The sequence below is a fragment of the Nerophis lumbriciformis genome, linkage group LG19 (assembly GCF_033978685.3).
Source record: "Nerophis lumbriciformis linkage group LG19, RoL_Nlum_v2.1, whole genome shotgun sequence".
In the NCBI taxonomy this organism is placed as follows: domain Eukaryota; kingdom Metazoa; phylum Chordata; class Actinopteri; order Syngnathiformes; family Syngnathidae; genus Nerophis; species Nerophis lumbriciformis.
In genome coordinates this window covers 27,360,646-27,386,394 of record NC_084566.2, presented here as the reverse complement: position 1 = coordinate 27,386,394, position 25,749 = coordinate 27,360,646, and the positions used below count along the sequence as shown (strand labels likewise).

The 25,749-nt window shown below is 39.9% G+C and overlaps 1 protein-coding gene across 4 annotated transcripts in view; it reads right to left on the bottom strand.

Annotated features, from left to right (window-relative positions):
* pard3ab (par-3 family cell polarity regulator alpha, b) overlaps nucleotides 1-25,749 on the bottom strand; it is a 427,849-nt gene that overhangs the window by 62,673 nt on the left and 339,427 nt on the right. For all 4 annotated transcript variants that reach the window (XM_061979076.2, XM_061979077.2, XM_061979075.2 and 1 more), the window contains one exon: nucleotides 23,324-23,587. In XM_061979076.2, the coding sequence (XP_061835060.1) occupies nucleotides 23,324-23,587 (264 nt within the window). The remainder of the gene's footprint in view (nucleotides 1-23,323; nucleotides 23,588-25,749) is intronic.

The window sequence follows — 25,749 nt, the reverse complement described above, 5'->3', positions numbered from 1 at the left end:
TACTTAAAATGTACGCACAATAAAAACTAAAGTGGATAAAATCATCTAAAATATTACTTAAAATTTACGCACAATAAAAACTACAGAGGATACAAATAACCTCCATGCATACTGTAAAAAGAGCACTTTAAGAGTAAAAACCTAAACAGAAATGAGCACAACATATAAATAAATATGAAGTCAAAATTGGTATGTGTACACTGTAAACATTTTTTTTTTTTTTTAAATAAATAAAAAAAAAAGTCAGATTTTCTCAGTCCCCAGAGTTTTACTGTAAAAATTGTTTTTCCATTTACAGTAATGCACTGTAAAACGACCGTACATTTTTAACTCTGGTGACTTAGCTGCCATTTTTTACAGTAAAGATAAGAGTGGTGGTGTTTTTCAATTTAAAATAAGGCACTGTATAAAACGGCCGATGATTTTACAGTAAAAAAAAAAAAGGCAGCTCAGTCATAAAAATAGCAGTGGTATTTTTGTTTGATTTACAGTAATTTAGTGTAAAAAAAATAAATAAAGACGAACATTTTACATTAAAATAACAGCTAATGTGCAGACACACGCTAAGCGTCATCACACATGTCAAATACAGGACGCACATGATGTTCATGACCCACATGACAAAGAACATTCTGTAAGCAAGGATGCAAACAACCCTATCACGTTCACTCCAACTAATCCCAATGTAGGAAGAAGAACCATTTCGAAGATAAAGACAAGTTTAGTTATCAGATATTCCACCGTGGATTATCAATGAACAATCTAACCTTGGATAAATTCATGTGGGATTGGCAACATTTAGTGATGTCAAAGCAGGACGTCTAATTCCAACATGTTTAAAAAACTAACCATTAGAGGCATAATCCTTATCCCATCTGTTTTTTTGTAAGAGGATGACAATTCCTGAAAAAACATCCAAATATCACATTAATAAACGACTTTACACACACAGCCCAGCACTTTTACTTAAAGACACGAGCGAGCCACTTTGACAACCACTATCTTCAAAAGAGTCAACAATATTTACTAGGGATGGGTATGTAATTCTCTATTTTTATAGGTACCGACCGTAGTACGTAGGTCGTACCGGGTATCGATTCAGGTAAAATTCCAAAGTCAGTTTTCACTGGCTGTGGAAACTTTACTGTAAAGTTTGGGGTGCCATGTTTTCTGATTGTGTTGGTCCACTGTTTTCTGAGGTTCACGGTCAAAACAGCCGTCCCGCTGCTGACCAACCGTATGGGAATGGAGATTTCATTTTCCAACAGGACTTGGCACCTGCACACACTGCCAGAACTACCAGCACCTGGTTTAAGGACCATGGTATCCTTGTCCTTAGTTGGCTAGAAAATTAGTCTGACCTCAACCTTATACAAAATCTATGACGTATTGTCAAGAGGAAAATGCAATACGCCAGACCCAACAATGCAGAAGAGCTGAAGGCCACTATCAGAGCAACTTGGGCTTTCATAACACCTGAGGTATGCCACAGACTGATCGACTCCACGCCAAGCCGTATTGCTGCAGTAATTCAGGCAAAAGGCGCCCCGACAAAGTATTGAGTGCTGTACATGTTCATACTTTTCATGTTTGTACTTTTCAGTTGGCCGACATTTTTTAAATTTTATTTTATTGGTCATAACTTGGTAATATTCTAACTTTCTGAGATAGTGATTTTTGTATTTTCACCAGTTTTAAGTTATAATCATCAAAATTAAAAGAAATAAACACTTGAACTATATCAATCTGTGTGTGTATATAATATACAAGTTTCAACTTTTGAATTAAATTGTTGAAATAAATCAACTTTTTGGTCATTGTGGAGGGAGGTGTGGCCAGCGCGCTTGCAGGAGCAAAGGTCACCGCCGCTGTCTATGGTGCTGAGGATGAGCACCATCGGATAGGGGCGGGGCATGTGCTGACGGCGAGACACAGCTGGCAGGTGATTAGATTTCACAGGTGGTACGTGTTAATCTAATCATCTGTTGTCTTTAACAGTGAGCGGCCGAGTGCAGGAGGAGGAGGAGTATGGGAGGGACTGAAAAGTCGAGAACAAACATTTGTCTGATGAGCTGTGGGAAAAAAACTATTAAATCTTTGTCAACTCGGCACACCTGGCGTATGTATCAGTGGGACCGCGAGCACGCGACTTCTACAGTCATATTCTAATTTAGTGAGCAGCACCTGTACTTATTTTACGGAGCATGTTCCTCTTTCTTTCTCCTTAAATCAACAACCATCTCCTTGGTTTTTGTGGTGTTAAGCCTCAGGTTTTCTTGGTTCACCACCCTGCCAGCACCTGTATTTCCTCTCTTGGTAATGGTGTTCGAGGGATAAAAAGGGACATAGTCATTACGTATATAGGGCGTACACGAGAGGGCTCAACACACAGCTCTTAGGGGAGCCGGTGCTGAGTGACTCTCTTTGACAACCTGAGGTCGGTTGGCCAGAAAGTTTTTTTTATCTAGGAACAGATGAAGGGGGTATGTCAGGGATGATGGTATTGAATGCCAAGCTGCAGTTGACAAACAGCATACTGGCATAGGTATCCGGGACTTCCAGATGTTCCACAACTGCGTGGAGAGCAGTGGCAATGCCGTCCTCTGTGGATCGGGTTTGGCCTGTAGCAAACTGGTGTGGATCAAAGTTCTGGGGCAAACAGGCTTTGATATATTGGAGAACAAGCCTTTCAAAACACTTCATAACCACAGACGTCAGTGCCACTGGTCTGTCGTTATTTTAAGTCTAATATGGCTGTCCTCTTGGGGACTGGGATGACAGTGGCTGCCTTAAGACAAGGCATGACTCGGGCTTGTACCAGGGATGAATCAAATATGGAGGATGCACAGTTGACTCACTTTGACAACCTGAGGTCGGTTGGCCAGAAAGTTGTTTTTATCTAGGAACAGATGAAGGGGGTATGTCAGGGATGATGATATTGAATGCTAAGCTGCAGTTGACATACAGCATACTGACATAGGTATCCGGGACTTCCAGATGTTCCACAACTGCGTGGAGAGCAGTGGCAAAGCCGTCCTCTGTGGATCGGGTTTGGCCTGTAGCAAACTGGTGTGGATCAAAGTTCTGGGGCAAGCAGGCTTTGATATATTGGAGAACAAGCCTTTCAAAACACTTCATAACCACAGACGTCAGTGCCACTGGTCTGTCGTTATTTTAAGTCTTATATGGCTGTCCTCTTGGGGACTGGGATGACAGTGGCTGCCTTAAGACAAGGCATGACTCGGGCTTGTACCAGGGATGAATCAAATATCCTTGTCAGTACATAGTACAAGACATGCAGTCTCAATGACTTTTAAATGACCCATATATTAATGTTTCACTTATATCTACAGTTTGGTCTTATTGGCCCCTAAGAACTGTGAACAAAATCAACAGGAGAATATGAGACATACCACATACCGCTGTGTGGGGATGAAAAAATATATATCACCTGTCTGCTGTCTTTTGGAAGACAACCCTCCGCCGCCCCGACCCCTTAAAACAGCTGAGGAATCCACTCCCACATCCATAAAGGATTCCCTGTGGGCACAGCTTTGCTGCTGTGTAGCTCTTGGCTTGGATCCAGAATCAGGTCGTGGAAGATGGAGCTGGTGCTGCCGTGTTGGAACAGCTGGCAGTGGACCTTAATAGAAGCAATCTCACGCTCTTGTGTACTGGAAAGAATCAATTCCAGATAATAAAAGAACATTGTTGTTCTTTAAAGCAACACGGGAAAAAGGTCTTATCAAATATTAGCTCCAGGGCTCCTGCTACTGGTCCTGAGATCAAACACTGACCACTGCACATAATATGCAAGTGTAATAGTCCTCATTGGTATAGTGGACAGTATCTCCGCCTCTCACGCGGAAGACCAGGGTTCGATTCCCTGACGGGGAGATGATTCAGGTGGCTCTTATTTTCACCAGCTCAGTGGCCCTGAGACTGGGAAGTCGTGAGTTCAGACCCCGGCCGAGTCATACCAAAGACTACAAAGAACGGGACCCATCGCCTCCCTGCTTGTCACTCAGCATCAAGGGTTGGAATTGGGGGTTAAATCACCAAATGATTCCCGAGCGTGGCGTACGCTGTTGCTCACTGCTCCCCTCACCTCCCAGGGGGTGAACATGGGGATGGGTCAAATGCAGAGGACACATCTCACCACACCTAGTGTGTGTGTGTGACAATCGTTGGGACTTTAACTTTAAAATTAGCACAGATGGTAATATTGGTTGGAACACTATAGACCACTATATACACTATATTGCCAAAAGTATTTGGCCACCTATCCAAATGATGAGAATCAGGTGTCCTAATCACGTGGCACGGTGAATAAAATCAAGCACTTAGGCATGGAGACTGTTTCTACAAACATTTGTGAAAGAATGGGCCGCTCTCAGTGATTGCCACCGTGGAACTGTCATAGGATGCCACCTATGCAACATATCCAGTCGTGAAATTCCCTTGCTCCTAAATATTCCAAAGTCAACTTTATTATAAGAAAAGTGAATAGTTTGGGAACAACAGCAACTCAGCCATGTAAACTGACAGAGAGGGGTCAGCGGATGCTGAAGCGCATAGTGCAAAAACTTTCTGCACAGTCAGTTGCTACAGAGTTTCAAACCTCATGTGACCTTCCAATTAGCCCACGTACTGCACGCAGAGAGCTTCATGGAATGGGTTTCCATGGCCGAGCAGCTCTAACTAAGGCATACATCACCAAGTCCAATGCAAAGCGTGGGATGCAGTGGTGTAAAGCATGTCGCCACTGGACTCTAGAGCAGTGGAGACGCCTTCTCTGGAGTGATGAATCACGCTTTTCCATCGGACAATCTGATGGACCAGTCTGGGTTTGGAGGTTGCCAGGAGAACGGTACATTTCAGACTGCATTGTGCCGAGTGTGAAATTTGGTGGAGGAGGAATTATGGTGTGGGGTTGTTTTTCAGGAGTTGGGCTTGGCCCCTTAGTTCCAGTGAAAGGAAACTTTGAATGCTCCAGGATACCAAAACATTTTGGACAATTCCATGGGATGGCACTTCAAGTTCATATGTGAGTAAAGGCAGGTGGCCAAATACTTTTGGCAATATAGTGTAGGTGCTCCGCGATCACCATAGCAACGAGCAAGAAACTAAACCCATAATGAATGGGTGACTTCCTGGGTTGTTCATGTGTTGGTTGACAGCACAACAGTTTTACTTGAGTGAGGACTGAAATCAAAGAACCACACTGCAAAAACTGAAATCTAAGTAAGATTAAATATCTCAAATAAGGGTGATATTTGCTTATTTTCTGTCTGATAAGATAATTCTTCTCACTAAGCAGATATTATGTTAGAGTGTTTTACTTGTTAAGGGTTTTGGTCCTAAATGATCTCAGTAAGATATTGGAGCTTGTAGCTGAGATTTTATGATCTATATTGAGTAAAACATGCTTGAAACTAGAATATCAACTGTTGCAAAGCTGTGTCATCAACACTCACAAGTATAAAACTACTTTTTTAAAGTAATAATTTCTTACTTTAAGCATGGGAAAAAAAATCATGATGCCGAGCGCATATCATTATGTCAGGATAATGGCACTTGCATTTACTTAATTTAAGAATATTTTTCAACATATTGAGGGTGTCTTTTTTTTTCCTACCAAGAAAAGTGCACTTGTTATTAGTGAGAATATACTTATTTTAAGATATTTTTGTTCATTGAGGTTAGCTAATTAGGGACCGCAATGTCCCTTTGGGACAGAGGACCCTATTGTATTTTGTGCGTTTTATTATTATTATTATTATTCCGCCGCCTCTTTGAGCTGTAATTTGACCCCCTTAACATGCTTCAAAACTCACAATATTTGACACACACATCAGGACTGGCGAAAATTGCCATGTAATAAAAAAAAAAAAACCAAAACTCAAAATTGCGCTCAAGCGCCCCTAGGAAAAAACACAGACGTATGTCGTAGAGACATGAAACAAAAACCTCTATGTAGGTCTGACTTAGACCTAGATTTCATAAATTAACATCCTTCAGCAAAAATCAACAGGAAGTTGGCAATTCCCCCTTCAAAACAAAAACTTAGTAAAAACAGTCACTTTTGCCTCTTTGAGCTGTAATTTGACCCCCTTAACATGCTTCAAAACTCACCAAACTGGACACACACATCAGGACTGGCAATAATTGTGATCTAATAAAAAAACAACAACCCCAAAACTCAAAATTGTGCTCTAGCGCCCCCTAGGAAGAAAACACAGACACAACTGCTCCTCGGAAGAAAACTCATAAGACAAAACTGCCTGTAACTTCCAATAGGAATGTCTTAGAGACATGAAACAAAAACCTCCATGTAGGTCTCACTTAGACCTACATTTCATAAATTGACAACCCCCAGCAGAAATCAACAGGAAGTTTGCAATTCCCCCTTCAAAACAAACGTTTTGTAAAAATCGGTCACCTTTTTTCAAACATTATCTCCTCTGAGCGCATTTGTCCTGTCGGCTTCAAACTAGCACAGGAGAGATTGAACCCTTCTGATTAAAAGTTGACCAAAGAGTTTTAATTACTGCTCGGGTTTGGATTTTATGTGCCGTCAAAGTCGGTCCCGTCCATCGCTGTTTGCAGCTTTAATTTTACTTGTTTTGGAAAGTCTTGACAAGCCGAATTTTCTTGTTCTATTTTGCTTAGTTCAAATAAAATACCCCTAATCTTTTCTTTTTTTTTTTCTTGCTTTTGAACACTGACTTTTTGCAATGCAGGACTTTGTTGAAGACGTGGTTCGGGTTCATTTGTGGTACCAAGGTGGTCCATTGTAGGTAGTGCCTATTACTAGGTTTGGAGCAGCTCATGAAGAACAAAGAAAACAGGAGACACCAGCAGATCAAGTGAGGTAGAAACATGAAAACCACCAAAATGCGTAGCTGCAAAAAAAAAGACGAGCCGTGCAAATCTTCCTGCGTCTTCTTGCTGATGCGGTGACTTTGCTCAGAAGCAAAAAGTTGGTGCTTCGAATCCACTGGAGGCGGTGGCAGTTGATCAACATTCTGTCTGCATCGTCAGGTTTAGCAGGAGGGAGCACCCAAAAGTGTGGCCACGACCCCTCGAGCGAGATGCGAGACGTCCTGTTCCGCTCGGCTCCTTGGCGCCTCTGTTCGCACGTGGCGAGCCAAAGGAAGACAAGCTTGATGTCTCTCAGGTGTTGAGTGGTCGCGGAGAGGAAACAAGTACGACTCGCTGAGTTTGGCAGGAACACAAACCAAAGTTTTTCTTCCAAATGGATGCACTCCATGCTTTGAGTGGACTTGGTGATAGTAAATTAAATTGTTTTGAGGCCACATTTCCAGAAAGCTAAGGAAAGTCTTGTTTCGTATATACCGGAGAACCAACGTCTTCCTTAGTAGACATTTGATTTAGGTCTATTTATTCTGTCAGCGTTGCAGGAGCGTTCTGTCATTGTGACCTTCTGCAAAAAAGCTAGTCAAAGATCATCTCTATGACAGGTTCTCACACTGCAAAAAGTCAGTGTTCAAAAACAAGAAAAAAAAATACAAAAATTAGGGGTATTTTATTTGAACTAAGCAAAATTATCTGCCAATAGAACAAGAAAATTTGGCTTGTCAAGACTTTCCAAAACAAGTAAAATTAGCTAACCTCAATGAACCCAAAAATACCTTAAAATAAGTATATTCTCACTAATAACAAGTTAAATTTTCTTGGTAGAAAAAAAAGAGACCTTTTTGTTGAAAAATATTCTTAAATTAAGTAAATGCTAGTGCCATTATCTTGACATAATGATATGCGCTCGGCATCATGATTTTTTTTTTTCATGCTTGAAGTAAGAAATTATAACTTTAAAAAAGTAGTTTTATACTTGTGAGTGTTGATGACACAGCTTTGCATCAGTTGACATTCTAGTTTCAAGCATGTTTTACTCAATATAGGTCATAAACTACAATCTGTAATATCTTACTGAGATCATTTCGGACCAAAACCCTTAAAACAAGTAAAACACTAACATAAAATCTGCTTAGTGAGAAGAATTATCTTATCAGACAGAAAATAAGCAAATATCACCCTTATTTGAGATATTTCATCTTACTTAGATTTCAGTTTTTGCAGTGCAGAAGTGTTTCGAACTGAACTCCTGGGACACCGGTTGAATAGCCCAAATGATGAAAAATGGAACCTTGAGGAACACTACTAGTATAACTAAAGAAGTTACACAAATCACATAACAAACCTGTCAAAAAGGAATGGTAGTGCTGGATGATTACGGCAAAAATATTATTTTGATTGCTATTGAAATCACGATTATTCATCTCGGTTGGTAGAGTGGCCGTGCCAGCGACTTGAGGGTTCCAGGTTCGATTCCCGCTTCCGCCATTCTAATCACTGCCGTTGTGTCCTTGGGAAAGACACTTTACCCACCTGCTCCCAGTACCACCCACACTGGTTTAAATGTAACTTAGATATTGGGTTTCACTATGTAAAGTGCTTTGAGTCACTAGAGAAAAGCGCTATATAAATATAACTCAACTCACTTCACTTCACTTCACTTCACTTCACTTCACTTCACTTCACTTCACTTCACTTCACTTCACTTCACTTCACAATTTGAAAACATGAGTATTTATTACACCACCAAAACTCAACTTTAAATATAATTTAAAAAGAACGGATATAAATCAGTCAGGAATAAACAACAACTAAAATGATAGTAATAATAGTAACAGCAAAAAAATCAATATAACAATAGCAGTATAAAAAAACTATACAATTTAGTTTTTCCATTATGATTTTTTCTTCTTCCGTTTTTTACCTTTTACACTTATTTTACCACCATAGATCGGTAGGTTGTGAGTCCAAACCCCGGCCGAGTCATACCAAAGACTATAAAAATGGGACCCATTACCTCCCTGCTGGCACTCAGCATCAGGGGTTGGAATTGGGGGTTAAATCACCAAAAATGATTCCCGGGCGCGGCCACCGCTGCTGCTCACTGCTCCCCTCACATCCCAGGGGGTGATCAAGGGTGATGGGTCAAATGCAGAGAATAATTTCGCCACACCTAGTGTGTGTGTGACAATCATTGGTACTTTAACTTTAACTTTTAACTTAAGAGTGTGTGATTTTTGTGTTATAAATAAAATGTTCGTTAAATAAATGCAAACATCTTTTCATTTATTCTTTGGACAATTTTGACCAGTATTTTAAGTCAAAGCATAATACTTTTTAAATGTATCAATAAGTGCTTTAAAGTAGATTATGCTTGTTTAAGGTACTTTTTAAAATCTTTATTTTGTTAGCGTAGTCAGACCAGATGTTGCGCACAGCGCTGTTATTGTGAAGGGGGGGACGGGTGCTGCTGTTCTGAGATTGACGAGTTTTGAGACGACTTGAAGCGGTTAAAAAAAATAAAAAATCGCATGTTCACTGCTGTCTCGTTTGCACATTGATTTTACATCAATGATGTCGTTCACAACAGCACAAGCAGATCTGAATGTGTTGTGGGTGTATGGATTATTATTTTGCTAAACAAATGTTCCTTCTCCATACAAAGACAACCTTTCGGTCACATTTATGTCAATTTCTGTGATATTTGACAGCGAATTCCATTTTAATGGACGATTCTCCGTCTACAGTTATGTTAACGCGAAAATCATATGTTGTTATGTGACATTCACCCTCTACTGTTGCCATTTCTAATATAAAGTAGTGTAAAATTCTACTTTATATCTCGCTATGGAAACCCTAACAAATATCAGTGTAGTGGGTTTACATAATTCTCCCACGGAACTTTAGTTATTAGAGAGTTCCGGTCAGACGGTTTTTCACGGATGAGAAGATGCTGCTCCGTTGTTGATTGAAGTAAAGTCTGAATGTCATTAAAACAGTTAGCTCCATCTTTTGACGCTTCTTCCATTCCCGTCCTTGCACGCTACACCGCTACAACAAAGATGACGGGGAGAAGACGCCGCCGAAAGTGAGCCACGTAAATAACACCGCCCACAAAACGGCGCATCCTGAAGCGACTGTCAGAAAGCGACTTGAAGATGATCTGTAAAACATCATCTAATCCAATCCAATCCACTTTATTTATATAGAATATTTAAACAACAAGAATGTTTCCAAAGTGCTGCACAGCCATGTTAAAAACAATATTAAAAAACAATATTAAAAACAATAATATGCTCCACCAATGACTGAATAAAAACAAAAACTAAATGAATATAAAACCAATATATAAACAATATAAAAAGAAATATGATTCAAGAAGACCACACAACTCACGTAGTGTTAAAAGCCAAAGAATAAAAGTGGGCTATGCAACATTTTGACCAAAGAACCACCATTACATGTAGAGATGTCCGATAATATCGGACTGCCGATATTATCGGCCGATAAATGCTTTAAAATGTAATATCGGAAATTATCGATATCGGTTTCAAAAAGTAAAATGTATGACTTTTTAAAACGCCGCAGTACGGAGGGGTACACGGACGTAGGGAGACGTACAGATTGCCAATAAACTTTAAAAGCACTGCCTTTGCGTGCCGGCCCAATCAAATAATATCTACGGCTTTTCACACACATGAGTGAATGCCATGCATAGTTGGTCAACAGCCATACAGGTCACACTGAGGGTGGCCGTATAAACAACTTTAACACTGTTACAAATATGCGCCACACTGTGAACCCACACCAAACAAGAATGACAAACACATTTCGGGAGAACATCCGCACCGTAACACAACATAAACACAACAGAACAAATACCCAGAACCCCTTGCAGCACTAACTCTTCCGGGACGCTACAATATACACCCCCTGCTACCCTCTAACCCAAAAACCCCGCCCCCCCAACCCCGCCCACCTCAACCTCCTCATGCTCTCTCAGGGAGAGCATGTCCCAAATTCCAAGCTGCTGTTTTGAGGCATGTTAAAATAATAATAAATAATAATAAATATGGCAGTGCCATGTTGGCATTTTTTTCCCATAACTTGAGTTGATTTGTTTTGGAAAACCTTGTTACATTGTTTAATGCATCCAGCGGGGCATCACAACAAAATTAAGCATAATAATGTGTTAATTCCACGACTGTATATATCGGTATCGGTTGATATCGGAATCGGTAATTAAGAGTTGGACAATATCGGATATCGGCAAAAAAGGCATTATCGGACATCTCTAGTATATATATGTTATGTAGACCTCAAGGAAGTGTTACATTTAGAGAAAAATCTTAATATGACCCTTTAATGCGCCTTATAATCCGGTGCGCCTTTTGTATGAAAAAAGACCTGAATAGACCCGCTCATCAGCAGTGCGCCTTATAATCCGGTGCGCCCTATGGTCCAGAAAATTCTTTATTAATCAGACTTCCTCTAAAACGCCACTTACTGCACATCACTGTCGTAGGAAGAGAACTTCCTGTGCGGTGACATTACCTCGCCTTATGTCTCGCCCTGAGCGTGCACGTGAAGTACGTGTTTGGGAAGGTTCCCCGGCTGCTGAGACTAAGCTGGAAACTCTATCCTCGGCCATCGCGCTGCCAAGCCAAATATTGTCCAAAGCTCGTCACCACAAATGTTTTCCCACCGTGAAATGTGCAAGAATGTGGGAGGAGCCAAGTGATTGACATCTGGCATCGCTTCGTAATCCCGCCGAGCTGCGCAGCATCAAGTAACGCAGTCCTGGCCTCCTTTTGTTTTCTCTTCAAGCGCTGAAAGTGAACTCATGGCTACGGAGTGACGAGTAATTGCTTTATTATGCGCGGCGGCATCATTCAAGGACGAGAATTAGCCTCCATTGTTTCATCCCTCCCCTCGCCAACCGTGAAGGCAGCAGTGAACGCTGGCAAGGCTCACAGGGATTGGCAGTGATTTGATTCTGTCTTTATTGAACGGCCTCCATTACGTTTCATCTACGCCGGGGGAATAAGACGACGCCTCGGAGGGAAGCGGCTTCTTTTTCTTGTATCACAAACACGACACAAACAAACAGGAAGCGTCGCTCGCCGCCTTCTCTTAACCTGATAAGACGGAGCGTTTGTGTTTGTGCATATCCGCGCTGAGGTTTTCATCCCTAACAGGATTTCTTCTGCTGTCAACAGGGAGGATTTATAGCGTTGAGTTTACAGGTGAGCTGCTTGTTTATCAATTTACATGCAGCGCCTATCACCTGTTGCAGGATGCTAGAATCGTCTTAAGCCGCCGAAGGCCCTCAAACGTATGACGCAACACATCCCGTTATACAGGCTATGTGGACTATATCCATCGCGAGTGTCTAACTCTAGGCCACATCAAGCTCGCCACATTATTTTACTTGGCCCACAAAAGCCTGGAAATAATGTGCATCAATCGGGGATTTCATCTTTCTTGATTCATGTACCATATTTTTCGGAGTATAAGTCGCTTCGGAGTATAAGTCGCACCGGCCGAAAATGCATAATAAATAGGGATGTCCGATAATGGCTATTAGCCGATATCCGATATTGTCCAACTCTTTAATTACCGATACTGATATCAACCGATATATGCAGTCATGGAATTATCACATTATTATGCCTAATTTGCTCAACCAGGTATGGTGAAGATAAGGTACCTTTAAAAAAATTAATAAAATAAAATAAATAAATTAAAAACATTTTCTTGAATGAAAAAGAAAGTAAAACAATATAAAAACAGTTACATAGAAACTAGTAATTAATGAAAATGAGTAAAATTAACTGTTAAAGGTTAGTACTATTAGTGGACCAGCAGCACGCACAATCATGTGTGCTTACGGACTGTATCCCTTGCAGACTGTATTGATATATATTGATATATAATGTAGGAACCAGAATATTAAAAACAGAAAGAAACAACCCTTTTGTGTGAATGAGTGTAAATGGGGGAGGAAGGTTTTTTTGGGTTGGTGCACTAATTGTAAGTGTATCTTGTGTTTTTTATGTTGATTTAATAAAAAAAAAAAAAAAATAAATAAATTTAAAAAAAACGATACCGATAATTTCCGATATTACATTTTAACGCATTTATCGGCAGGCCGATATGATCGGACATCTCTAATAATAAAGAAGGAAAAAAACATATATAAGTCGCACTGGAGTATAAGTCACATTTTGTGGGGTAAATTTATTTGATAAAATCCAACACCAAGAATAGACATTTGAAAGGCAATTTAAAATAAATAAAGAATAGTGAACAACAGGCTGAATAAGTGTACGTTATATGAGGCACAAATAACCAACTGAGAACGTGCCTGGTATGTTAACGTAACATATTATGGTAAGAGTCATTCAAATAACTATAACATATAGAACATGCTATACGTTTACCAAACAATCTGTCACTCCTAATCGCTAAATCCCATGAAATCTTATACGTCTAGTCTCTTACGTGAATGAGCTAAATAATATTATTTGATATTTTACGCTAATGTGTTAATAATTTCACACATAAGTCGCTCCTGAGTATAAGTCGCACCCCCAGCCAAACTATGAAAAAAACTGCGACTTATAGTCCGAAAAATACGGTATTTCAATTTTGACCGAAGAATAATGTATTGCGTGCAAATGCAGTTCTTAACTCGATATTATTAGAAACAACAAGCTATTGCAAGCTTTTTTTGGTCATTGAAATCCCTTTCATATGAAAACTAAAATATCTGTTTGTCACCTTGACTTCTGATTCCAAAGCAATTGTTCCGTTGTGTCTGATAATGTTGGACTGCCGATATTATCGGCAGATAAATGCTTTAAAATGTAATATCGGAAATTATCGGTATCAGTTTCAAAAAGTAAAATGTATGACTTTTTAAAACGTCGCTGTACGGAGTGGTACACGGACGTAGGGAGAAGTACAGAGTGCCAATAAACCTTAAAGGCTCTGCCCAGTCACATGATGTCTACGGCTTTTCACACACACACACAAGTGAATGCAACCATACTTGGTCAACAGCCATACAGGTCACACTGAGGGTGGCCGTATAAACAACTCTAACACTGTTACAAATATGCGCCACACTGTGAACCCACACCAAACAAGAATGACAAACATTTCGGGAGAACATCCGCACCGTACCACAACATAAACACAACAGAACAAATACCCAGAACCCCTTGCAGCACTAACTTTTCTGGGACGCTACAATATACACCCCCCGCCACCTTCTAACCCAAAAACCCCGCACCCCCCAACCCCGCCCACCTCAACCTCCTCATGCTCTCTCAAGGAGAGCATGTCCCAAATTCCAAGCTGCTGTTTTGAGGCATGTTAAAAAAAAAGAATGCACTTTGTGACTTCAATAATAAATATGGCAGTGCCATATTGGCATTTTTTTCCATAACTTGAGTTGATTTATTTTGGAAAACCTTGTTACATTGTTTAATGCATCCAGCGCGGCATCACAACAAAATTAGGCATAATAATGTGTTAATTCCACCACTGTATATATCGGTATGGGTTTATATCGGAATCGGTAATTAAGAGTTGGACAATAATGGAATATCGGATATCGGCAAAAAAGCCATTATCGGACATCTCTAATTGTGATGAAGTAATGTCACATAAGATGTCACTCCAGCTCCTCAACAGGAAGCTGTGGAATGTTCTTGTTTCTTCACCTCTGCAGCAAAACTGAAATAAGCTCCTTTTGCAGAACAAATATCTAAGTAACGCTGAATTCTGCTGATATTTGTGCAGCTGCTTGTTATTTCAGTTCCGCTTCCCGTCAGCGTGAAGCCGAGGAGGCGACTGAGGCTTTTAAGGGAGAACTCGCCGGGGAGTTTAGAGACCACAGGGGGAGATTTCATGATTCTGGTCTCCTCATTTGGGACGCATTGTGGCGTCGCGGGTCAGCGAGCTGTGCAAGGAAGTGGCAGTGGCGAGGTTAACAGCCCATTTCCTCATGATCAGCACATGCTGGCTCGCAGTGCGGCGCTCTGCTAAGAGCCATTAACTAAATAAACGCTCTTTTTCTACCATGAATTGATTAACGTGGACCCCGACTTAAACAGGTTGAAAAACTTATTGGGGTGTTACCATTTAGTGGTCAATTGTACGGAATATGTACTGTACTGTGCAATCTACTAATAAAAGTCTCAATTAATCAATTCAGAAACTTTAAACCCTTTTTTTATTTTTTTATTTTTTTAAGCCTGGGCTCGGACAAAACAGGTCTTGTTTTGGCGTGCTTCTTGGAGACGGACAAAGACGCACTCTGATGTTGTTGATATTACGCATCGACACACAAATCTTGTGACAACCACAACGCCGGTATTAGACAACCAGTTTGTGAAAACGCTGACATTTAACAGACAATATCATAATTGTTGCAACGCGACATTGAAACGCCATTTTGTCTTCTGATGGGTAGATTGCAGTGAAAAGCAACCCCGTCTACAGTAACCCTCATGTTTGCAAGAGGTGCATGCATGTGCTCATTACAGCTGAGTCATGGAATGACTGTATGCGATCGCTCCACACCAGTTCTTAAAGGGGAACTGCACTTTTTTGGGGGATGTTTGTCTATCATTCACAACCCTTGTGAGACAAGAACATGTTTTTCTTTTTTAAATATTCTAACTGGTGTATAAACACCAGCAAAAGTCAGCTAACAACGGAGGTAATGCGATTCATTATACACAGTATGTATAGATATACACACAGTATGTATATGTATATATATACACAGTATACTGTACATATATATATATATATATATATATATATATATATATATATATATATATATATATGTATATATAGGGCTGCAACAACTATTCGATTAAATCGATTAAAATTGATTATAAAAACAGTTGGCGATTAATTTAGTCATCGATTCGTTGGATCTATGCTATGCGCATGCGCAGAGGCAACTTTTTTTTAAATTTATCTTTTTAATTAATTTTTTATTTTTTAATTAATTTTTGTAATTTTATTTTTTTTAATTTTTTTTTATAAACCTTTATTTATAAACTGCAACATGTACAAACAGCTGAGAAACAATAATCAAAATAAATATGGTGCCAGTATGCTGTTTTTTTTTTCAATAAAATACTGGAAAGGATAGAAATGTAGTTTGTCTCTTTTATCCGATTATTAATCGATTAATCGAAGTAATAATCGACAGATTAATCAATTATCAAATTAATCGTTAGTTGCAGCAGCCCTAATATATATATATATATATATATATATATATATATATATATATATATATATATATATATATAGGGCTGCAACAACTATTTGATTAAATCGATTAAAATTGATTATAAAAACAGTTGGCGATTAATTTAATCATCGATTCGTTGGATCTATGCTATGCGCATGCGCAGAGGCAACTTTTTTTTTAATTTATTTTTTTAATTAATTAATTTTTTTATTAATTAATTTTTTTATATATTTTTTTTATAAACCTTTATTTATAAACTGCAACATGTACAAACAGCTAAGAAACAATAATCAAAATAAATATGGTGCCAGTATGCTGTTTTTTTTCCAATAAAATACTGGAAAGGATAGAAATGTAGTTTGTCTCTTTTATCCGATTATTAATCGATTAATCGAAGTAATAATCGACAGATTAATCAATTATCAAATTAATCGTTAGTTGCAGCCCTAATATATATATATATATATATATATATATATATATATATAACAACACACACACACACACACACACACACACACACACACACACACACACACACACACACACACACACACACACACACACACACACACACACACACACACACACACACACACACACACACACACACGATGCAGGGTCGGATCTTGCTTTAATATTTGGTTGAGACCAAGGATCTTGGACTCGAAAAGGTCGGTAACTGTGCAACAACATACGACAATACCCAAAAATGTAAGACAATGTTATTGCATGTATCACATCTCCAGTGTTTAAGCTGTGATTTCAGGCAGTGCTGCCATTCGATCCCCATCATAACAAAGACACTCACTGTGCAAGGTTCCCATATGTGACCTGTCAGGCGCTCTCGCTCTCTCTCGCTATATATAAATATCTTTTGAGTTTGTGCGACAGGCACGCTATTATTATTGTGCACGCCATCCCTTTTACTCACCGCTGAATGAATGATGATGATTTAGCAAGTTCATGAGCATGCTCCCCTGAATGACATGAACTTTTTATTGCAGGGTAGGAACGGGCAATATGGCCTAAAATCTATATTGCTATATATATTGCAGTCTCTTCCTATAACGATATATATCACAATATATTATTTGGTATGTAAATGATAAAATAACTCTTTCAAAACAGGTTACCAAGGCCCCTAATTGCAGGTATGTGAGCACCCTTGGAGAAAAAGAGGGACATTGAGGAAAAAAAAGAGGAACATTTCTATCGGCACAAAGTCACACAAACCCCAAAAGAACATTTTGAAAATTAAGAATACATTAGTGCATTTCTACACTATATTTTACCTTTAGATTTAATCCCATCTATCTATTTTGGCTGTCTTTTGACACTTCCATGTCCCATGTAATATACCACAGAATTTTTATTTTTTGTGTGATGATTTACTGACATTATCATCATTGAAAATGTAATGTTAAATTCTTTAAACATGCATGCCCTCAAAACCTGTGTCTACCCCCCCACTCCCTGGGCGTTTGTGAAAAGTGCACAGTTCCAGAAATAACAAGAACAGAGTGGATGAGGAGGAAAAAGGTGACAGACGCAAATATATTGTCATTCCATATGTATAAGGTCTATCTGAGAAACTCAGAAGAATTTTTAACCAACACAACATCCCAGTACACTTCAAACCAGGCAACACCCTGAAACAGAGACTGGTGCACCGCCCCCACACCCACAAAAACTGGTGTATGCTATCCAGTGTAATGATGAATGCACTGATTCATATATCGGGGAAACAAAACAACCACTAAGCCGACACATGGCACAGCATAGACGGGCAAACTCTTCAGGCCAAGACTCAGTCGTCTACCTGCACCTCAGGGAGAAACAGCACTCCTTTGAGAACAAAAATGTGCAGATTCTGGACAGGAAGGACAGATGGTACGAAAGAGGAGTGAGGGAAGCCATCTATGTCAACGTTGAAAAACCATCCCTGAATGGAGGAGGTTTGATTGATTGATTGATTGAGAAGTTTGACATCTTAAAGAATTTAATTCATGTAATGTAGAGATGTCCGATAATATCGGCCGATAAATGCTTTAAAATGTAATATCAGAAATTATCGGTATTGTTTTTTTTATTATTGGTATCGTTTTTTTTTGTTTTTTTTAATTAAATCAACATAAAAAACACAAGATACACTTACAATTAGTGCACCAACCCAAAAAACCTCCCTCCCCCATTTACACTCATTCACACAAAAGGGTTGTTTGTTTCTGTTATTAATATTCTGGTTCCTACATTATATATCAATATATATCAATACAGTCTGCAAGGGATACAGTCCGTAAGCACACATGATTGTGCATGCTGCTGGTCCACTAATAGTACTAACCTTTAACAACTAATTTTTTTCATTTTCATTAATTACTAGTTTCTATGTAACTGTTTTTATATTGTTTTACTTTCTTTATATTTCAAGAAAATGTTTTTAATGTATTTATCTTATTCTATTAATATTTTAAAAAAGGACCTTATCTTCACCATACCTGGTTGTCCAAATTAGGCATACTAATGTGTTAATTCCACAACTGTATATATCAGTATCGGTTGATATTGGTATCGGTAATTAAAGGGTTGGACAATATCGGAATATCGGATATTGGCAAAAAGCCATTATCGGACATCCCTAATGTAATGCTTTAAAAAGGCAAATGGATGGCACAAAAAGCCAAAAGGCTCGTTTCCATTGTGGTCCAGGAGGTCTGAGACACCACCTGTCTCCCACATACAACACTGTCCTTCCAACCATTCCTTAAAGACTCTGCAATTAGCCTCCAACAAATAACAGAAGTTAGAAACATTCTGGTCACATTTGTGCCATTTGTTTACAACTGAATGGAATGCTTATGCGGGGAAATTCTGACTATTTTGGACTGGTAGTAGTCCATCCACAGCGATCGATCTGCCACAAAATACCTCAATGCTAAGGAGGGGAATTTACACTTCAACGACAGTCGTTGGCTTTGACAATTAGGATTGCTCGTTTGCATTCAAACAGTTGTCGCTAGGGTGGAACCATCCTTGCCCAGGCACACCCTCCTGGTTTTTGGAGTATAAATATTTGGGGTTTTAGCACCAACCGTTTGGACTAGATCTAACCAATCTAAGTCTATGAGCACGAACTGATGAAGCCTACTCGGATGAGCGGCGAAACGTCATCCAAGACAAACCAAACAGTCCAGTTGCGAACGATTGAACGCCCTGAGATGACATCGACCTGGATGAACGAGAACCTTCATATGTATACTACTGTATCGACTCTAATTTCAATCCTCTGGTTTTTGTTCTTAAAGTCTTCTTGTATCCAGGGACTTATTTCCTGAGTTTGTAAACAATAACAACAATGAAACACTATATTGATCCAATCACTGTAGCATCAACCAAGTACTGATACTATACTTAAGTTACGTCACTCTTGATATTTGTATCGATCCGCCCACCACTGTTTACATTGCAAAGCTCTGGCCAAGCGGTTAGCATGGCTTATTGGATCTTCCTACGGTGTGCAGTGTAGCATGTTTAGCTATTCCTTGTTCTCTGGTCCAACAGTGATGATACTTGTAAGCAATGTTCCCTCTGATTTTTCATGTGTGTGAGCAAACGCACAAACTCCCTGAGCATTCAGTGGAGCCCATGTGAGCAACGTCAGACGTGCACACTGTGGCCACACCAGTGTCACACCTGTCCCAAACCTTACATCATAACAATTGAAATGTTTTCTTAAAATCATTTTCTGATACAAGTGATTTTGCCCTCTTACAATGACAATGACAAAAAAACATGTTTTTCATGACCTATATGCTAGTATTGTATGTCTGGCTGCGGATCCTGCCTTTAAAGGCCTACTGAAACCCACTACTACCGACCACGCAGTCTGATAGTTCATATATCAATGATGAAATCTTAACATTGCAACACATGCCAATACGGCCGGGTTAGTTTACTAAAGTGCAATTTTAAATTTCGCGCGAAATATCCTGCTGAAAACGTCTCGGTATGATGACGCCGGCACGTGACGTCACGGATTGTAGAGGACATTTTGGGACAGCATGGTGGCCAGCTATTAAGTCGTCTGTTTTCATCGCAAAATTCCACAGTATTCTGGACATCTGTGTTGGTGAATCTTTTGCAATTTGTTCAATGAACAATGGAGACAGCAAAGAAGAAAACTGTAGGTGGAAAGCGGTGTATTGCGGGCGGCTGCAGCAACACAAACACAGCCGGTGTTTCATTGTTTACATTCCCGGAAGATGACAGTCAAGCTTTACCATTGGCCTGTGGAGAACTGGGACAACAGAGACTCTTACCAGGAGGACTTTGAGTTGGATGCGCAGACGCGGTACCGTGAGTACGCATGCAGCTGCGGCTTCCAAACATTTGATCCCTTGCCCGTACGTGCGTGCCGCTATGTGCATGTCACGTACGTAACTTTGGGGAAATATATGTGCTGTATGAACTTTGGGGAAGTGAACGGTACTTTGGGCTGTGGGATTGAGTGTGTTGTGCAGGTGTTTGAGTCGTATTGGCGGGTTATATGGACGGGAGGGGGGAGGTGTTTGTTATGCGGGATTAATTTGTGGCATATTAAATATAAGCCTGGTTGTGTTGTGGCTAAGTCTTGTGTTTATTTACTGTTTTAGTCATTCCCAGCTGAATATCAGGTCCCACCATCCTCTCACAGCATCTTCCCTATCTGAATCGCTCCCGCTGCCCTCTAGTCCTTCACTCTCACTTCCCTCATCCACAAATCTTTCATCCTCGCTCAAATTAATGGGGAAATCGTCGCTTTCTCGGTCCGAAATCGCTCTCGCTGCTGGTGGCCATGATTGTAAACAATGTGCGGATGTGAGGAGCTCCACAACCTGTGACGTCACGCGCATATCGTCTGCTACTTCCGGTACAGGCAAGGCTTTTTTATCAGCGACCAAAAGTTGCGAACTTTATCGTCGATGTTCTCTACTAAATCCTTTCAGCAAAAATATGGCAATATCGCGAAATGATCAAGTATGACACATAAAATGGACCTGCTATCCCCATTTAAATACGAAAATCGCATTTCAGTAGGCCTTTAAAAGAAATGTTACCCCTTTCAGAGATTACATTTAGTTCCTGTAACGTTCTGTCTGTAAAATACATCTTTTTACTAGCATTTATGAAATCTAGTGACAATATTTCATGAATAATATCCTTAGATTAACATTCTTAAAAAATGGCAGTAAAATAAGCACACATCTGATTGAGGAGTCAGAGTTACACATTGTGTGGCGTTGGGGTTGTCCGACTTTTTGTGTGGCCATAAACGCAGCACTGGCTAAGTGCCATGAGTGCATGTGTTGGTGCAGGTGAGACAGAGCGAGCGGCTTCTGTTGAAACGACGGATGATAACGTTGGTTCAAGCCTGGGTTGTATGGCAGAAAATGACCAGTTTTTATAGATAAAAGGTTTTTTTACTCATGTTTTTGGTGTGGTTACAAACAGTTTTGCTCAATAAAGTGATTGATGGAATTCCTGTCCTTAAAGTGTCTCGACAGACGATAATTGAACTGTGTTGACAAAGATTGTTTTATTCATTGGGGCCACTCTTGCTGTCACCTGCGACTCACAGAGTTGCATTGCAAAATCATACAGAATAAACTGTAATGTGTTTACTTTGTTTAAAGTTCAGATGGGATTTTTGATTTTCTGCGCGGCATTACCGTATTTTTCGGACTGTAAGTCGCAGTTTTTTTCATAGTTTGGCCGGGGGTGCGACTTATACTCAGGAGCGACTTATGTGTGAAATTATTAACACATTAGCGTAAAATATCAAATAATATTATTTAGCTCATTCACGTAAGAGACTAGACGTATAAGATTTCATGGGATTTAGCGATTAGGAGTGACAGATTGTTTGGTAAACGTATAGCATGTTCTATATGTTGTAGTTATTTGAATGACTCTTACCATAATATGTTACGTTAACATACCAGGCACGTTCTCAGTTGGTTATTTATGCCTCATATAACGTACACTTATTCAGCCTGTTGTTCACTATTCTTTATTTATTTTAAATTGCCTTTCAAATGTCTATTCTTGGTGTTGGGTTTTATCAAATAAATTTCCCCCAAAAATGCGACTTATACTCCAGTGCGACTTATATATGTTTTTTTCCTTTTTTATTATTAGAGATGTCCGATAATATCGGCCGATAAATGCGTTAAAATGTAATATCGGAAATTATCGGTATCGTTTTTTTTATTATCGGTATCTTTTTTTTATTTGTATTTATTTATTTATTATTATTATTTTTTATTTATATTAAATTGCCTTTCAAATGTCTATTCTTGGTGTTGGGTTTTATCAAATAAATTTCCCCCCAAAAATGCGACTTATACTGCAGTGCGACTTATATATGTTTTTTTCCTTCTTTATTATGCATTTTCGGCCTGTAAGACTTATACTCCGGAGCGACTTATACTCCGAAAAATACGGTAATTTGCTGTGCGCAGAGGACGCGTGAGCAGTGCGCAATTGCACAGGCGCACACCTTAGAGGGAACGTTGCTTGTAAGAAACATAGTTTATCTGCCGCCATTGAGCCGAGGATTGCGGACTGAGAAGCAGCTTTACACTGCGGAGGGACGTTAGTTGCAAGCTCGTCAGCAAGGACGTTCATTGCGTTGCTGTCAAATTTGTAGGACACAGCTAGAATTCGTTATCACAAAATAACGATAGTATTGAAAGCTCTATCGTCGGACAAATTCATTTGTCTATATATATTTGCCGTGTAAAAGGGGCCTGAACCAAGAAGTAAACCAGAGCAAAGTCCACAAATGTGTGAAAGAGTGACAAGCAGTCAGGGAGAGTCATATAAAGAGCTTTGAAGGTGGAGGGCGAGAATAAAAGTCAAGGGTTTAAATGTTTTCATTCCTTTGCCAGAGAAGTGCGTATTGTTTGATTTGTAGGTGTGTTGGCATTTACCGGCCGTCTGTGTATTTTTGATTACGTTCTCCTGCAGCCGCGACGGCCAATGCTCTCTTTGCGCCTCAGGCTGACGAGGCCAAGGAGACCTTTTACTGAAATACCATGACGAGTTGGGCTTTTCGATCGCAGGTGAAAAGGTCACGGCCTCCCCGGACGGAAAGACGTTTAACATAAGACGACATACCTGTCCGCAGAAGGGGGGCGCTCCATGCGGGCCTTGCTGACTTGGGTGTACAGGGAGTCCGAGTGCTGGTGCTGGTGATGGACGCGAGGGTAGTTGTCGCGGGGGGTTTGGGGGCGGCTGTGCCCGTCGTTAAGTGGGCTGATGCCGGCGTACGGGTGCTCCTCCTCGGAAGACCTCTCTGGCGAGCGGCTCACGTCTAGAATCTCGGCGTAATCCCGTTCCCGAGCCTGCCGCTCCCTTAGCTCACGGGTCTTGGCCTGGATCCTAATGGACAAAAAAATATGTTTGTTACATGAAAAATTACATGGTATACACTGTACTTTTACTGTACTCTGGATACTGTATGTATTCTGAGACTTGTTGACTCACCACTAATATTTATACAATTTATAACCTCAAACTGCTGGCAGGTCATTCTACAATAGAGTCAAACCTTGGTTTTTCTGGTTCAATGCATGTTTTTAGCGCTAGTTAATAAAGCGATTTAACATGCTTTTTTTGGTTCTCTCTCTCCTTATCCACAAACGGGATGTTGTAGGATTACATAGTTATCACTTCATTGAATAGTTCTCCATTATTCCCCTACACCAGGGGTCGGCAACCCGCAGCTCTAGAGCCGCATGCGGCTCTTTAGCGCCGTCCTAGTGGCTCTCTGGAGCTTTTTCAAAAAATGTATGAAAAATGGAAAAAGATGAGGGGAAAAAAATATATTTTTGTTTTAGTATGGTTTCTGTAGGAGGACAAACATGACACAAACCTCCCTAATTGTTATAAAGAACACTGTTTATATTAAACATGCTTCACTGATTCCAGTATTTGGCGAGCGCCGTTTTGTCCTACTAATTTTGGCGGTCCTTAAACTCACCGCAGTTTGTTTACATGTATAACTTTCTCCGACTTTCTAGGACGTGTTTTATGCCACTTCTTTTTCTGTCTCATTTGTCCACCGCACTTTTAACGTGCATGAATCCACAAAGGTGAGTTTTGTTGATGTTATTGACTTGTGTGGAGTGCTAATCAGACATATTTGGTCACTGCATGACTGCAAGCTAATCAATGCTAACATGCTATTTAGGCTAGCTATATGTACATATTGCATCATTATGCCTCATTTGTAGCTGTATTTGAGGTAATTTAGTTTCCTTTAAGTCCTCTTAATTAAATGTATATCTCATGACACACTATCTGTATCATCTGTATGTAATATGGCTTTTAATTTTTTGCGGCTCCAGACAGATTTGTTTTTGTAATTTTGGTCCAATTTGGCTCTTTCAATATTTTGGGTTGCCGACCCCTGTCCTACACAGTATTAGTAGTATTAGTTGTTGTTGTACAATCCGACTGTCATACAAAACCCAAAACCAGTGAAGTTGGCGCGGAATAAAATGATTTGCAAATCCTTTTCAACCCATATTCAATTGAATAGACTGCAAAGACAAGATATTTAACGTTCGAACTGGAAACCTTTGTTATTTTTTGCAGATATTAGCTCATTTGGAATTTGATGCATGCAAAATGTTTCAAAAAAGCTGGTACGAGTGGCAACAAAAGACTGACAACGTTGAGGAATGCTCATCAAACACTTATTTGGAAAATCCCACAGGTGAACAGTGCTGATTGGGAACAGGTGGGTGCCATGATTGGGTATAAAAGCAGTTTCCATGAAATGCTCAGTCATTCACACACAAGGATGGGGCGAAGGTCACCACTTGGTGAACAAATGCCTGAGCAAATTGTTTAAGAACAACATTTATCAACCAGCTATTGCAAGGAATTTAGGGATTTCACCATCTACGGTCCGTAATATCATCAAAAGTTTCAGAGAATCTGGAGAAATCACTGCACGTAAGCAGCAAGGCTGAAAACCAACATTGAATGCCCGTGACCTTCGAACCCTCAGGCGGTACTGCATCAAAAACCGACATCAGTGTGTAAAGGATATCACCACATGGGCTCAGGAACACTTCAGAAAACCACTGTCAGTAACTACAGTTGGTCGCTACATCTGTAAGTGCTATTTAAAACTCTACTATGCAATTCAAAAGCCATTCATCAACACCACCCAGAAACACTGCCGGCTTCGCTGGGCCCGAGCTCATCCAAGATGGACTGATGCAGAGTGTAAAAGTGTTCTGTGGTCTGACGAGTCCACATTTCAAATTTTTTTTGGAAACTGGATGTCGTATCTTCCAGACCAAAGAGGAAAAGAACCATCCGGACTGTTATAGGCGCAAAGTTCAAAAGCCAGCATCTGTGATGGTATGGGGGGATGTATTAGTGCCCAAGGCATGGGTAACTTACACATCTGTGAAGGCACAATTAATTCTGAAAGGTACATACAGGTTTTGGAGCAACATATGTTGCCATCCAAGCAATGTCTTTTTCATGGACGCCCCTGCTTATTTCAGCAAGACAATGCCAAGCCA